The 15596-nt window shown below is 39.9% G+C and overlaps 1 protein-coding gene across 1 annotated transcript; it reads right to left on the bottom strand.

The window, feature by feature from the left end:
- Positions 1–1988: 1988 nt before the first annotated feature.
- On the bottom strand, positions 1989–14912 carry CFAP161 (cilia and flagella associated protein 161). Its single transcript, XM_075207797.1, has 7 exons — positions 14611–14912; positions 13696–13785; positions 10799–11037; positions 8765–8846; positions 7358–7516; positions 5279–5352; positions 1989–2310 (listed from the first exon to the last, which is right to left on the bottom strand). The coding sequence occupies exons 1-7, from the start codon at positions 14677–14679 to the stop codon at positions 2133–2135; spliced, it is 891 nt and encodes a 296-aa protein (XP_075063898.1). The 5' UTR covers positions 14680–14912; the 3' UTR covers positions 1989–2132.
- Between the last annotated feature and the right edge of the window lie 684 nt (positions 14913–15596).

Raw genomic sequence — 15596 nt, 5'->3', positions numbered from 1 at the left:
CCTGATTTTGTATAGGTTAGGGAGAGTGATTTGAGGTTGTATTAGTGTAAAACAAACATCATTCACAAAAAAGGGATGTTTGTTATTCCGAGTCCCCAATGTCCACTCCATTCACATCTCTGAAAGATCTGATCAGGGCCAACAAAGGCTCAATCTACAGGCCAAAAATAAGGGGAAAAAGAGGGCAGTCTTTAGAGTATAGTTTCCAAAGGGGTTCCATTCATCATTACTTTGGTATCAGGGGAATTATATAGGCCTTGAATACCTTTTAGGAAGTTTACAGAGAGACCAAATTTCTGTAGGGTGTGATTCATCCAAGAAATTCTGCCAAAAACCTTCTCCACGTATAAGCAGAGGATAACAAAAGGAGGTTTTATTGGAATTAACTATCTAAAGTCTGCAGCTCTTTTTGTTTTAATTCACACCTGACATCCTGAGATAAATCCCAGTTGGTCATGGTGGATCAACACTGGATGAACTTGACTTCAGCAAATAACAAGAATTTTGGCATAAATTTTGATATTGTCATTCAAGAGGAGATGGGCCTATAGTCTGCACAGTTGTATATGTCTTTCCCTTCTTGTGGGTATTGAGCATAGATTCTGGGAATGGGTTGTCCGTGAGAGCAGTACTGAACAAATGGTTGACGTGGGGGACTTCAGTAAATTTCTTGCTGGGGCTGGGGATTTAGCAGATTGCTGGTCATTAATAACCTGTGTTATTTCTTCTATAGTGATTTCAGAGCTCAGGCTTTCAGCAAATTGGGAGGATATATTTGGGAGATTAACTCTAGATATAAAATGTTTCGGGTAACTTTATCTATTTAGAGAGAGGACTCTGAGTGTTTGGGGCTGTTGTATACATTCATATAATAACTTTCAAACTCCTCTCTTATAGATTTAGGGTTGTAAGTAAGGTGACCAGAGGCTTTGATAGTTTGTTATAAAACGGGTAGAGTTTTTAGCTCTTAGTCTGTTTGAATATTTTGTTGGTTTTGTCTAATCCAGCGCTGTATGTTCTGAGATAATGAGGTTTAATTCTGCTCCAACGATCCTACGAGATTGTAAGGTTTTTGGGTTAGTGGATGTTTGATGTTGAGTTTCAAAATCTTGTAATTGTCTAGTGAGATCTAATATATTATCTTTTTTAGTTTTAGAAGCTAAGTTCTCTTATCACAGCCTTATGTGCCTCCCACAGGGTTCTGGGTACTGAAATGTCTGGTGTGTTGCTTTTTTAATCGCAATTTAATTACGGTTACATTCCACTCTGAATCAGGCCCAGTGTGTCTAACATATTATCCAAATTTATTTCTAAATTCTGAAAAGACATTCTGCAAATCATTGGGAACGGACTTGCCTTAGTCTTCTTCTTACCATCCTGAAAGCAATGACTACACTGAAAGGATTAATCAATCACCAAAACAATTTTTAAGATGATCATATGGTCATCAAGCTGATTGGGCCAGAAATCACTCATAGTAATTAACTACAATCTGCTACTTTGCAATTTTTGTGTGTATTGTGCATATGCAAAATCTTGTTTATTTTTCTCTCTTCTGAAACATCAGAAGCAGTTGCTTACCTGAGCACCTTTCACAAATCTAGACAGATCAAAGAGAATTTAATTCACGTCTCTTAAAATAAAGGAACAGTTTGCCGATAGTCAGAAGTTTACAATAGATGACAAAGTTTAGTTGTTTACTAAACCATTCCATTTTCCTCACCAGCTACATTATGTCTTAAATTTACTGATCCATCCAAAATTCTAGAAGAAATATTATCATCGTCTCATGGTCTTGGATTTGCCCTCCACAATCCCTAATAATTTTCATATCTCTCTGTTAAAGTATAAAATACTATTAAAAGAAATGATGTCATGACATCAATTCTATGGAGGTTGTCAGAGTCACAACAAACCTTTTAGGGTCACATTAGGCTGTTGGCTGCTAGCTGGACAGCCTTGGATTAAATAATGCTCAGACGCTAAAGTATATTCTGGACTTTTATTGGATAGACTGAAGGGTGAAAAAATCCTCTGAAGAAACAAAAGGTGTTTGTTTTATTACTGTGATGTGAACAGAATTTAGTAAATCACATTAACATCAATGTAGAATGTGGTATCTCTGCAGAGACTTAATGGACTTTACTTTCATTCATGTCTTCGCTGGGTGGTTTGGGTCTATCAAACATAGTGTTTATGTCATCACTTGGGTTTCCAGTAACTATAATCCAATGATTTTCATTTTCTTCAACTTTGTGCCCATTTAAGTACGTGTGGGCAGTCATTTCACATTCCTTGCCAAATAATGTCCTGAAAATCAGAGAGACCAGAATAAATATGAGGTGGCTGTAGACTGCTGCATTAAATGTGACCAGAATTCAGTCTTGTTTCAAACATGTCCCTGGGATTAATAGGGGCATATTCAATTCTTCGGAAATCCCGCCACGTTATTACGGTAGTAGGTAGCTGGATTTCAGCTCGCAGGGAGCTGCGAGCTGAAATCGAGCAAGAAAATTACCGTAATAACGTTTTTTCTATGCACTATTACCGACAGTGGTCTTGGGATTTAGACTCCGCATTCAATATTATACATAGTGAATGTGTTTATTAGATTCCTTAAACTGTCAATTTAATGTAACACAGCAAAAATTGTGAATTAAAGATGACACTACCGAGGAGTCAGAAGTCCGAAGAAAATTACTCTATAATAAATACTGGAAAAACCTGGCTATACACACTGCATCTGTCCAGACAGTGCGAATGATCAGTTCTATAACATCCACTAACCCAAAAATCTTGTAGGATCGTTGGAGCAGAATTAAACCTCATTATCTCAGAACATACAGCGCTGGATTAGACAAAGCAAAAAATATTCTAACAAACAGAAAAACAAGAGCTAAGAACACTACCCGTTTATAACAAACTATCAAAACCTCTGGTCACCTTACTTACAACCCTAAATCTATAACAGAGGAGTTTGAAAGTTATTATATGAATGTATACAACACCCCCAGAGTCCTCACTCTAATTAGAAGAACTTACCCTAAACATTTTTATCTATAGTTAATCTCCCAAATATTTCTACTAAATGTTCTCCATCTGTATATGGAAATAGTTCCCCATATACATTTAGGTATTTAGAAATGGTGAGACGTCTTTGAGAACATCAGCATGCCGGAGACCTCTCCATCCACGCTTTTTATTTTTCAGTTAGGGGCGCGGAGGGTGAAGGGGGGCAATGGCCAGCCTGTGTAGTTGGAGGAGCCACCAACCTGATGTGGTCTTTTTGTAGCTATGGAAGGGGCCCCAAGATGTTGCCTGAAATTCCTTTTGGCGGCCCTGCTTACAGCCCCATACGCACAAGGGTGCGCAGTTCCCAGCTTCATGTTGAAACAGCCAGGCTTCCGTTGTGTGGACACATGCAGGGTAATATACACTGATCAGCCACGACATTAAAACCACCCGCCTAATATTGTATAGGTTCTCCTCGTGCCGCCAAAACAGCTCTGATCTGTCGAGGCATGGACTTCACAAGACCTCTGAAGTTGTCCTGTGGTATCTGCACCAAGACGTTAGCAAAATATCCTTTAAGTCCAAGGTAAAGCCTCCATGGCTCGGACTTATTTTTTTCAGCACATCCCACAGATGCTCAATTGGACTGAGATCTGGGGAATTTGGAGGCCAAGTCAACACTTTGAACTCTTTGTCATGTCTCTCAAGCCATTCTTGAACAATTTTTGCATTGTGGCAGGGCATATTATCTCTTACCCAGGTAAACGACGCACACACACCCGGCCGTCCACATGATGTAAAATAAAATGTGATTCATTAGACCAGGCCACCTTCTTCCTTTGCTCCATGGTTCTTACGCTCACGTGTTAATTGTAAGCACTTTCGGTAGTGGACAGGGGTCAGCATGGGCTCTCTGACCGGTCTGCGACTACACAGCAAGCTGCAATGCACTGTGTGTTCTGACACTTTTCTCTCATAGCCAGCATTAACTTTATGTGCTACAGTAGCTCTTTTGTGCAATTGGACCAGACAGGCTAGCATTCACTCCCCACGGGCACCAATGAGCCTCGGGCGCCCATGACCCTGTCGCCGGTTCACTGGTTGTCTTTTTGGACCACTTTGCTAGATACTAACCAATGTATACCAGGAACACCCCACAAGACCTGCCGTCTTGGAGATGCTCTGACCCAGTCATCTAGCCATCACATTTTGGTCCTTGTCAAAGTCGCTCAGATCCATACACTTGCCCACTTTTCCTGCTTCCAACACATCAACTTCAAGAACTGACTGTTCACTTGCTGCCTAATATATCACACCCCTTACCAGGTGCCACTGTAACAAGATAATGTTATCCCCTTCACTTGTCAAATGTTGTGGTTGATCGGTGTATATAGTTAATAATTTCTGAAGTGGGTGAAATGCCCATCAGGCTCTACACAAGCTCTTTGTAGAAACGTTTAAATTTAGCTGAAGTAGAAAACATAAGTAATACTGTTATATGATTTACGCAGCGCCGGTGCTAGGGTCCTTGGCGCCCTAGGCACAGTGTGAAAATCGGCGCCCCCCCCCCTTTAAAAATCGGCGCCCCCCTGTCAAAATTGGCGCTGCGCTTCCCACCCCTCAGCTCCCCATGTTTTTCTTTAACTTATCTGCATAAAGCTGCTCCTCTCTGCTCTGTCTTCTCCCCTCCCCTCACAGACACTATCGGGCCGTGATGATGACATCATCATCACGGCCTGTCACTGTCAGTGAGCGGAGGGGAGGAGACAGAGCAGAGAGGAGCAGCTTCATGCAGGTAAGATTCATAGCCCCTTCCCTCCTCTCCTCCCCGTAGATTTCCATTTTAAATGACCATAGTCATTTTTTTTTTAATTTCGAGGCGCCCTGCAGAGCCCGGCGCCCTAGGCAATTGCCTAACCTTGCCTAATGGGAGCGCCGGGCCTGGATTTACGTTACAATGTTGTTATTCTGGATATAAAAAGCAAATAATAATCTCATTTAATTATACAATTGGCAGTTGTCTGTGCCAATATTGTACCAAAAAAGAACAAGTAAGATTACAGCAATACTGCCAAAGCAGGTGTACAGTGACAGAACTAAGAGGTTAGTACTATCTTGTTATCACAAGGTGGAAAAATAAATAATCACATTTTGGATTAAAAGAAAAACAGAAAGAGTGCTCAGGTAATCAGTAGGCTTCATTGTTCATTGTGGCTATCAAGTACAAAGTATCATTACTGAGGACAATTATACTGATATTACTTACCAAAGGACATATTTCCTGAGAACAGCTAAACATCGATGTGTTTTGCTGTGAACAATAAGAAGTTTGGTATTTGCCTGTAATTACAAAGTGATTTTCATTAGTGTTTGTTTGTTCAATTATTAACATTTTCTCCACTACAAAGGACTAAACGTACTTCTATAGAGATAACCAAAATGGTATTACATAAATGTGGGTCTAATCCTCCTGACAACAATAAGATCTACCAATTTCTGCCAAGTTACCATTACTTGTGTCCAAGTAACTCCAGTTATCTAAATAGATATATTCCATCTTATCGTAAGATAGTAAGAGTTGAATTAATAAAAAATATGGCCCTTTGTCAAGGTCTTAAAAATTGTGAACACTCTGCTAACAAATAACAATACACTGTGTGACAGGATGGACCGCCTATGCTGCTGTCTGTTGTTGCTGGGAAACGACTGGGCTTACTTTGCCACTGTTCCCTTATGTTATTCCAAATGCGCCCTCTTTCCGCAGTAGGAGGGGCTTACAATGCTGCCACCACTGAGCTCCTTTATGGCGCTCAGAACCATGTTCCTTCTGGGTAACTGTCACTGCTAGAGTAGTCCTGTGCTGGTACACTTGGGCTGGTAACTCCGGACCTCTTACTATGGATCAGGGTTGCTGTGGATGGATCTTCCCTGGCCTATCACACCGACCAGAGCTGCATGGATAGCAGGCAGAGCGGTGGTAATGGAAACCTTGGGTCCAAACAGCAATATTGAAGAAGCTGTCAAGCAGGTCTTTGAAGCAGAGTGATGTTTATTGCTCAAGTGTCCTGACAAGGACAGTTCCACTGATTAAAGGTATCAGTGGTTAGGTCAGATGAAACATCAGAATGATACATTTCAGTGTTCAAGTCAGTGCATTTTATACAGATTTGGACACAGGCTATTTTTAGAATCAGGATGTACCGTTTACCAAAACATAGATTTACATGAATTGCAAGGCCAACAATATTTACACTTATCTGTGAAATTCTAGAAATGCTGTGATGTCCCGCATCTTTGTTTTAGACGCAGGAAATCTAGCAGCACGTTTTAAATTAAACCTTCGTGTCTTCAAGCGAAACCTTACACATCAAAAGACCCAATTAACATATGGGGTCTTTGGGTCTTTCTTCAGAATACACATTCCCACAGAACATCACAAACTTAAACAAGCCATTTTCCCACATCACAATACACAAAAGGCTTCCATCCAGAAAGGCTCATTGTATCAGATATATACATCAGAAATAGACATTTGCTTTAGAAAGGTTAAAACAGAAACAACTAATTTTCTAAACTGGTCTCAGAAATAACAATTTCTTATCTCAAAATATACACAATATCAAAAATAAGTGCATGTGGTCCGATGTTCTGTTATTGAGAGTCAATATTGACCTCCTACAGCAATTATTGTTGTTTGCACTTTTGAGCCTGATACTAATGCCAATCTCCTCTCATGCTTCACATATTTTAATTACAGTCTTTCTATTGATTGTTTTTAATACATGTAATAAAGAGAATTTGGAACATCCCTATATGTAGCAGCATCCTTCCAGTGTTTCTTTATTACAATTCTAGTGCATCAATTATGGAGAGCACCTGTTTGATATCATTTGTTTACAATAAATGCTATGTGGGTGGTTGTTCAGTGCACTGATTACATTGCTTAATACAATTATAATTTAAGAAATGTATGCTATATCCTAACTTGATGATTTTACAAAACAACAATATACTGACCTCCTAGACAACATTAAAGTAATTAAAAGTTAATGAATCATTAATTTAACACTGCATAGCGCAGATCTGGAATCTGCCCTTTGCTATCGATGTACTGTTCGTGGAAAAAGTGCTCCCTCTACTGGCAGTTTTGAATAAAACAATGTAAATCATACTGTTGTATTCTCTATATAACTATCATGCTGTATTATTGGCTTGTTTTGCATTGTAGTTATATTTCCATAACTTATTTGTGTATTATGTATGTCTAATATGCTTGTATAGTCATTATTCCTAGGATACACCAAGCTGCGGAAGCTACTGGGACTGTAAAGAATTCCATACGTACCGGCACAGGTAATCCTTCATATTCTAATCTAAACTGTGGATCCAAATAAACAGTCTGCCAGCAGACCTGATATGAGGCTTGATCTGTTAAACTGACCTCTTGCAAATGAGACTTCTTACTGCATTTAAGAAATGTTTTTTGGTCACTTGTCAGATATAACTGAAAAGAAAAACATTATAGACAATAAGTATATACATTTTTTTAACATTGGGGTAAATGTGCATGTGCTGGTATTACCTGATAGCTTATGTATCTATTTATAACATGTCACAGTGAACCAATTAATATACAGTATTAATATAGTTTAATCCTTCACGCTGTGATTTTTGAGTGGGATACAGCATCTTGGCAGAGGAAAGGTGCAGCTGTCTTTCCTATTTGTAGGGGTGAATTACACCTCCCTCACTATGCCCGCTCAGCGTTACACTGTGCTGACAGTGCTACTGCTGCCAACACTAAACAGCCGACATATGGAGAGAGACCACTCAGAGGCCTGTTTTGCAGCCACAGTGACATACACAATCACACGCGCCGGCCAGTGACATTATTGCAGCCATTGAAATGTCTCTGTTTTAGTGTATCCTTTGCTGGAATCACTAGGTGTTTGGGCAATGAGTTGGGGGATACAGGGCAGCACTGAATGAGACACAGTGCGGCACGAAAGAATGGATCAAAGTCCAGCACTAAAATGCAAAAAATGCAAAATAGATTTTCACCTGCTGCAAACAATGATCACTGGATTCTTCTTCAGAAGAAATAAATTCACTAAACAAAGTGGTTCCCAGTTCTAGAGATCAAGACTTGCTAACTGACCAGGTTTTAAGGATATCCATGTTTCAGTACAGATTGGCAAATGAAACTGACCGAGGGACTGTACTCAAACATGGATATCCTTAAATGCACTTAGGGGGTAGGGGGCTTGCAGACTGTGGTTGGGAACATAGCATTGCTTAAATGTATTGTAATAAACATATCAAGTCAAAATCATCAGCAGGCCTTCCATTTATAGGCTGTGTGATTTTTTTTGTGTTGTGAAAAGGCAGAAAAAGACTACAAATGGGTTTATCTACTCTAAGTTTTTTCCTATGGCCTATTAAAATGTACATGTTCCGGGACTACACTAATGTTTCCATAGGCAGGCAGATGGATGGGTGTGAGATACGGGTGCCTGGAATTCCCCTTCTATAAAGCAATTTCTGACACTAGGGTCTGGAGGACAGTTCTGGCAACAACTTTAGAAAAATGGTCATGAACAATACAGCCTCTGCCATACAAAGGTGATTATTATATTTATCACTAGTTTTTTGTACAGAAAAATAATTAGCAAAACAACTAATATTGCTTCTTATTTGGATAATTTGGAATAAATAAAATATATATACAGGTATATGCGGCATATTCACTTACATGACCCATGAAATCATCCGTCGTCCTCAAGGCAAAATTCTGTCCATAATGCAGAGGTTCTCCCTCCTCACTGCCGTCCACACTGTGACCCAATACAAATGTGCACAGTCACTTTACATAAGCTGGTTTATGAGCTAAAGCAAACATGTTTTTTATTCAAATATTTTAAATAAGCACATCCAAACCAATAGGACAGGTATCCCGTACTTACCAACTTTTTACTCTTTCACTCTTCCCATCTGGGGGATCCCGGAGGGAAGGTAAAGTGTGAGGACAGAGGGCAGAGGGGGACGGGGCTCCGCAAATAGCATCATTCTGGCCCCACCCCGCCACGCAATGCCATGTTGCCACGGGGATCAGGACCAAAATGACGCGATTCACCACAAATCACGTCGTGGAGGCTCTCATCCTGTCCACTTCACTAGGAAGTGGGCAAGATGCGGGAGAATGACCTGCTTTCCCAGGAGTCCAGCAGACCTACCCGAAATTTGGGATACGGCAGAGTGTGCAAGTATGAGGTAACCTGTATGTGTCACAGTACCAGTGGCTATGTGCCTTACATTGTTTCATGTTCCAGTTACCTAACTTTACAGTACTTGTAAAAATATAGTGGAATGAAAAGGAGCAATCAATGTACTATACTTTTAAACCATGTTATTAGGTTTTAGCTTGACTTTTTAGGTGACCATTATATTAGATTATTTTCTACAACATCCATGACTGTGGTACAGGACTAGGCCATTTGCTAATTCCATCTACATAGAGCATGAAGCTCTCTCAGGCAACTGAAATACCTTGACCACTGGATATTGGTGGTCAATTCTGACCTGGACAAGCAGAGAAGAAAGTGCTGTTGTTTGAATCCCATGTGACTAGGTCAGTATTTATTAAAAAAAATAAGCCAACATGAAAAAACCATACCGCATGATTCAGTAGCTTGTGGAACCATCTTTGGCAGTAATAACTTGTTTTCCATGCGTGTTCAGTCTCATGCATTATATTAGAGGATTTTTGACCAACTTCTCCTTAAAAGATTACATCTGCTCATTGGATATTTGAGGGCATTTACATCAAGGTCCTGTGGCTGCAAAACGAACCAAAATCATCACACCTCCTTCACAGTGGCTGGTTTGTGGTAAGAGATTGTTGTGTCGATAAACTGTTTTGGTTTTCGCCAAGCACAGTGTTGTGCACTAAGACCAAACAAGTCCACTTTGGTCTCATCTGTCCAGAGAACATGGTTCCATATTACCTAAATCATACCGCAATGTTTTTGGTTTTATTTGGACAGATACTAGTTGACAGGAGTGTAATTAGACATTGGTGGACTCCATGGCAAAATTTTACAATGGCCCACAAGGGACCTGGCCATTACCCAAGTGACCCAAGAACTCCCCACCACCCTGTCTTGTCACCAACATCACCTCAGGGCTGAAGTACCTATTTGCAATTTGGTGGCTTAGCGTCAGTAATTTCACACATAATGCTTCAATACTTCCTCCGTCTCCTTCATCTAGTTTGGTGGAGTCAAGGACGGCTTTCGCGAAACCCCCTCACACACGTGCCCCTTCGATGCCGAAGAAATCATCCAATAACAAATAATGGAAGCGCCCCTCCAGCTGTGGGTCCTGTAGCTGCTGCTATGGCAGTTTAGCTTTGGTTTATTCAGTCTTTTTCTGGTGGTAGAAACTCTAACAATTACTGTGTTTTGGGGTCTTTCTGATTTCTTTATATATTTATATTTTTTTTCATTATACAGTCTGATCTACGGGTGAACTCGCTGGGATGCCCACATCTAGCAAGGTATGCAACAGTCATCAGTGTTTTCCATTTGTAAATAATCTTTCTCACTGTATAATGATGATTGATGAGCAGCAACAACTGCTTCTCTGAGATCATTTAATGTTAGGACTTAGTAATTACTAGAACATAAATAATATCTAGAAAGCCTATATTGGTAGTAGGTAAAAGTATGAACATTGCTTACAGCCTACATTTACTATAAACTCTGCTAGCGGGGGACATGACACATACCTTGTGATCACAAAAGCATTTCTGCCACATGGTTTCACATTGCTGCTGGCACTGACCCCACATGGTGCCGTCAGGTGGTTCTTCGAATGCCCTCCACTTTCCTCCGGGTTTACAGACAGGGTATAGTTACCACATACCGGGGATGGGTTACTCAATGACTGCTCACTATTCTCAGGATTAAGCAGCATGACCACATCTCCAAAGTGAAGAAGCCCATCCTTGGAAATGGAAAGCTCTGCCTGATGTAGAAATAAAGACATATATTCATGTATACAGGGTTCCAAAAGTAAAGCAAACAAACATACAAATCAAGTTACTGGACCTCATGTACTGGTTTGCTTTCAGAGACCGTTTAAGGAAAGGGGGTCATTATAATGAATAGTCTATAGTATAGCTGCCTACACTCCCGGAGTGTCCAGGAGACTCCTGAATTTGTAGGAGGTCTCCTGGACTGCTACTTCCCACATGTAGCCCACTTCTCATGTGAAGTGAGTGGGGGTGGGGTCTAATGACGCATTTCATAGCTAATTGCGTCATTCTAGCCCCACTCCTGGCTATATTATCCTGCAAATCACGCAGTGGGCAATGGGGGGCGGTGCCTAATGATGCATTCCGCACAGCCATGACCCCAGACTCTACACCAGGATCTCCCCTCTAGGTTTCTGGAGGGAAGATCCTAAAAGTTGGCAAGTAAAGTCTATACATCAATATGTTTCAAGAAAGATGTTACAATAGGAAAGACATTACAAAATGATATGACGAAATGGAGGTGGTTGTCTAGAGCAGATTCATGATCAAATCCAGTCGGTCCCAATACCCTTAGATCCCAAGCAAAGATCAAGTAAATACCAGCACCAGCCTTTATTAACGCTGTCTTTCTTATGGCATTATCACCTCAGGTCCATGACATACTCAATAAAAAGACAATGGGGGGCCAAGACAGTGATGGGCAACCTGATACACTTCACGGTCCGCATGGTGCAGCCCTCTAACATTTTAAAGGGCCACACAATATCATTTCAGTAATAGATTAAAACAATATCGCTAATCAAAGAAAGAGACACCTATCTGTAATAACATATCAGCAGGCATTTTAAACAAGTGTTACAAGCTGTAACAATAAAGCAGGAAGGAGCCGGGAGCACATGACATGAACTATCCAATGAACATGCTCTTGAATTATGGAGCATCTGCTATCTGCTGAACAGAATGGAGACTGCATTATAAAGTAAGATGATACAAGTTGAATCAGGGTGCAACTGATTGCAGGGACTGTCTGCTGTATGTTACTGGGGATGTGTCATAAAGGTAGTGTACCTGGATATATAAAATATATTATAACCATTATTATTATAATATATATATTATAACCACTCTGCACAAACCTGGTGGAGACTGCATAGTGTATCTTATTATCAATGAAATAATCACAAGAACCTTAGATGTCGTACCACGTGCACCAGCTACAGGGCAGGTGTAGGTGCCGAGTGATAGTGATGCTGGTGCCGTATGTATGCTAGAACATGTGTTTGAACTCAAAAGCAACTGCATGTACAGTAGACATCAATAACATAAGTAAGTAAATAAATTAATAAATATATTTCATGGGGAAACAAATGGAAAAAAAAACCTTTTCTTTAAAATGTTTTGTCATCAATGACTATATTATTAATAGGTGACATTAATTGATTTTTTCTGTGCATTCTCCTAGGACTTTTTTATTCCACATATGTATTGGACGTATCCTGCAGTGTATTGTGTCTATCAGAGCAGAGCGCACCTAGACCTGTATTCAACAAGAGACGATTCTTCAGATCTACTTGTAGTTGAATATAAAAGTGCATATACCCGATTTACATGCGTTCAATTTACGTGCCTTAATGAATCAGACCCAGAGTTCTTTGTAAATAAGTATTTTAAGTATGTTCTTTAATACCAGATATGTTAATGTTGTTTCACTAGGAAAATCAGCAGAATACTCAAACAAGCAGACAAGTGTAAAACGTTGCTGATAATGTAACATTTTGTTTACTTGAACACTGATTGTGTATCTTGAAAGATTTGTTAGATCCAAACTTTTAGATTTGGCGCTCCCAATAAACCTCAATTGATGAAAGTCAATTGATCTGCAGTTGCTTGCCAGTTTTGCCTGCCAGTTTGAGAATCTGGATGTGCCAATCCTGGGTCACCCACACCCCCCTCCTCCCCACTGCAGCCTTTTTGTGGATGGTGTTTTCCCCTCGGAGTTACATGCTGACATCACCTTAGTCACCACTGCTTGAGAAACATTAGCAATTCGAGCTATCTTTGTCACTGAAATTCACACCAAACGTGCCCCAACAATGACCCCTCTTTCAAAGTTGATTAAAGTCTCCTCATGCAACCATGGCAGCCATGATTAGAGGCAACCTGGTAATTCCAGCGTTGTTACAAAATATCCTGACCGTGAAGGGATGTTATCTGGTGTAGAAAGAGCCGCTTTCAATATGCTTGGTGTCCCTCATTTACCAAGGTGTTTCCATTTTTTTGGTCCTCTAACTGTATATGAACATGAAGGATACAGAAGCTATATATTGGAAAACCACCTTGATTCTGCTGATTTCTTATTCTGACTGCTTCCAGTAAACAGTAAAAGAAACAACATATTGTTATGTCACAATAATATTGTGACATGCACCTGAAGTCAGGTCCTTTCTCTGGATAAAAGAATCCCCTTGTTGTAATGTAATGTAACACATTCAATCATGTATCCACACACTATTTGCTTTCTATGAGATGTGCACAGTGAGTCCTACATACATTTTTGTGTGTGTATTGCTTCAGGATAATGTCTAACAAATGACAGTATATAATATAAAATAAGGCATAACTGTACTATACCTCAAATCACTGCTTACCGTCTTTAAAATATTTTTTTTGAGATTCCTTGATTTTTGCAATAGGAGTTCACCCTTTTCTCTTTTCTCTAAGAAGTCTTTCAAAAGATCCTAGAGAAAAAAAATGACATATATTGACAATATTTGGAAAAAAAGATTATTTTGTTTTTGTCATGACATTACATTGTTTACATAACTTGATCTGATGCTCCATTGGCGAATACAAAGCACTTTATTTATATGTATAGATTAAGCAACAATCAAGCATATGTCACTTTGGGGTCCATTTATCAAGCTCTGTAAAGATTTTCTACTGCTCCTTATCAAAAAATGCTACTGGGGCAGCTGAGTAATGCTCAGCACCCCAGTGACACTGGGCATCAGCAGTAGGGAGTCTTACCACGCGCCAGGTGAGTCTAATGTCAAATTGCACAAGCCTGAACTGGCATGGCGGTTTGTGCATGCACACTGGAACTGGAAGCTTACAGTTTCCCTAAAATATATATATTTATTTTTTAGAAAAATTGTTAAAAAAGTCTTTTTGACTTTTGCCCTACAACAGGCGCACAGAAATAACTTTATTTCCTCCCCTTTTCTAAGTTTTCCCTCTTCTTTATATCTTTTTTTTTTCTCTTCAACTTTTTAATAATTAAAAATGATAACTTAGATATTTTTGCTGTATAATGCTTTTTGCAGATTGCATATGACACTTATCGATTTTAATAAAAAAATAATTTACATAAAAATAGTAAACAATATAAAAAACAAATATTACAAAAAAAAGTCCTTAAGGACCTAGGGGCTTTGATAAATAGAAAAAGACCAAAATCCAGTGAAACTTCCATTTTCGTTAGAGAAAAGGCATTTATCCTCTTATGTTATAACCAGTTTATGTGCTACCTATATAAATAACATTACAGATAACTGATTACTCACCTCGTCTAGGGCCACATCCTCATTCCAATTCCCGACTCGCACAGACGGGTTGAAGGTTCGGACGCTCATGCTGACTGCGCGGTACCGCCTGCTCCTCGCTGCGCTGTGGGCTACAGCTGCTAGGGAAACGCCGCTTTGTTTACTTGTTGCCTTGGAGACGGTGACGGCGACAATCGCAATTCCAAAACAACGTGATGAAGCGCAGCGTCAAGACGCCATGTTGTGAGTGGCAAGCATCCCATGGAAGATCGTGCGGTGTGGGTGACATCTAGTGGTGGTACCAGATGTTGCATGATGCTGTTATCTGAGCGCGAAAAATATGAAAAAGAAACAACAACAAAAAAACGTCGTTTCAAAAGTACATAGAGGGGAATCAGTTATCAAAAGTGGTGCAAAGAAAAATGGTGGTTTTGCCTATAGCAACTAATCATCACATGTGTGTTTTTAGGAGCACATTTATCAATCATCGGCAAAAATGAAAAATAGTTATCAATCCTTATCGCATGAATAAGGATTGAACTATTTCTCAAATTAATTAAAAACGGATCACAGAAACAGTAGTTCCGAAAAACTGCTGTTTCTTTGATAAAAAAAATAAAATAATACTTACCCCCCTCTTCGGAAGCGCTGTCTCAGGATCTCCTCCTGGTCTTCTTCGCTCCTCTTCATCCTTCAATTACGCGAACTGCACATGTGCACAAAGATCCTTGCTCTGTCTCTGCAGTGAGCGGTGAGTGACAGGGGGGGATTATGTGATCCCTCCACACATGCGCTGTCCAGCTCTGCTCTTCGGAACAGAGCTGACAGCATTACATTTTTTCAATTATGATAATGTACGCCAGCTGGCGTACATTAACATGACAAGTTTCCGAAAAAAATGTTTTTTCGGAACTTGTTAGATTGCGGCCAGGAGCAGTCACCATACTGTTGAATGGTGACTGCTCCCAAAAACGAAGAGGAGTGCAAAGCAGCAGATATCCACGATA

Source organism: Mixophyes fleayi, chromosome 4 (genome assembly GCF_038048845.1).
Source record: "Mixophyes fleayi isolate aMixFle1 chromosome 4, aMixFle1.hap1, whole genome shotgun sequence".
In the NCBI taxonomy this organism is placed as follows: domain Eukaryota; kingdom Metazoa; phylum Chordata; class Amphibia; order Anura; family Limnodynastidae; genus Mixophyes; species Mixophyes fleayi.
This window is presented reverse-complemented; position numbering and strand designations above follow the sequence as displayed.

Coding starts and splice junctions, on each gene's coding strand:
- CFAP161 (XM_075207797.1), bottom strand. CDS start 14,679: ATGAGCGTCCGAACCTTCAACCCGTCTGTGCGAGTCGGGAATTGGAAT. Junction 8,847..10,798: donor AATGCTTTTGTGATCACAAG/GTATGTGTCATG, acceptor ATTGGGTCACAG/TGTGGACGGCAGTGAGGAGG. Junction 2,311..5,278: donor CTCAGGAAATATGTCCTTTG/GTAAGTAATATC, acceptor TCTGATTTTCAG/GACATTATTTGGCAAGGAAT.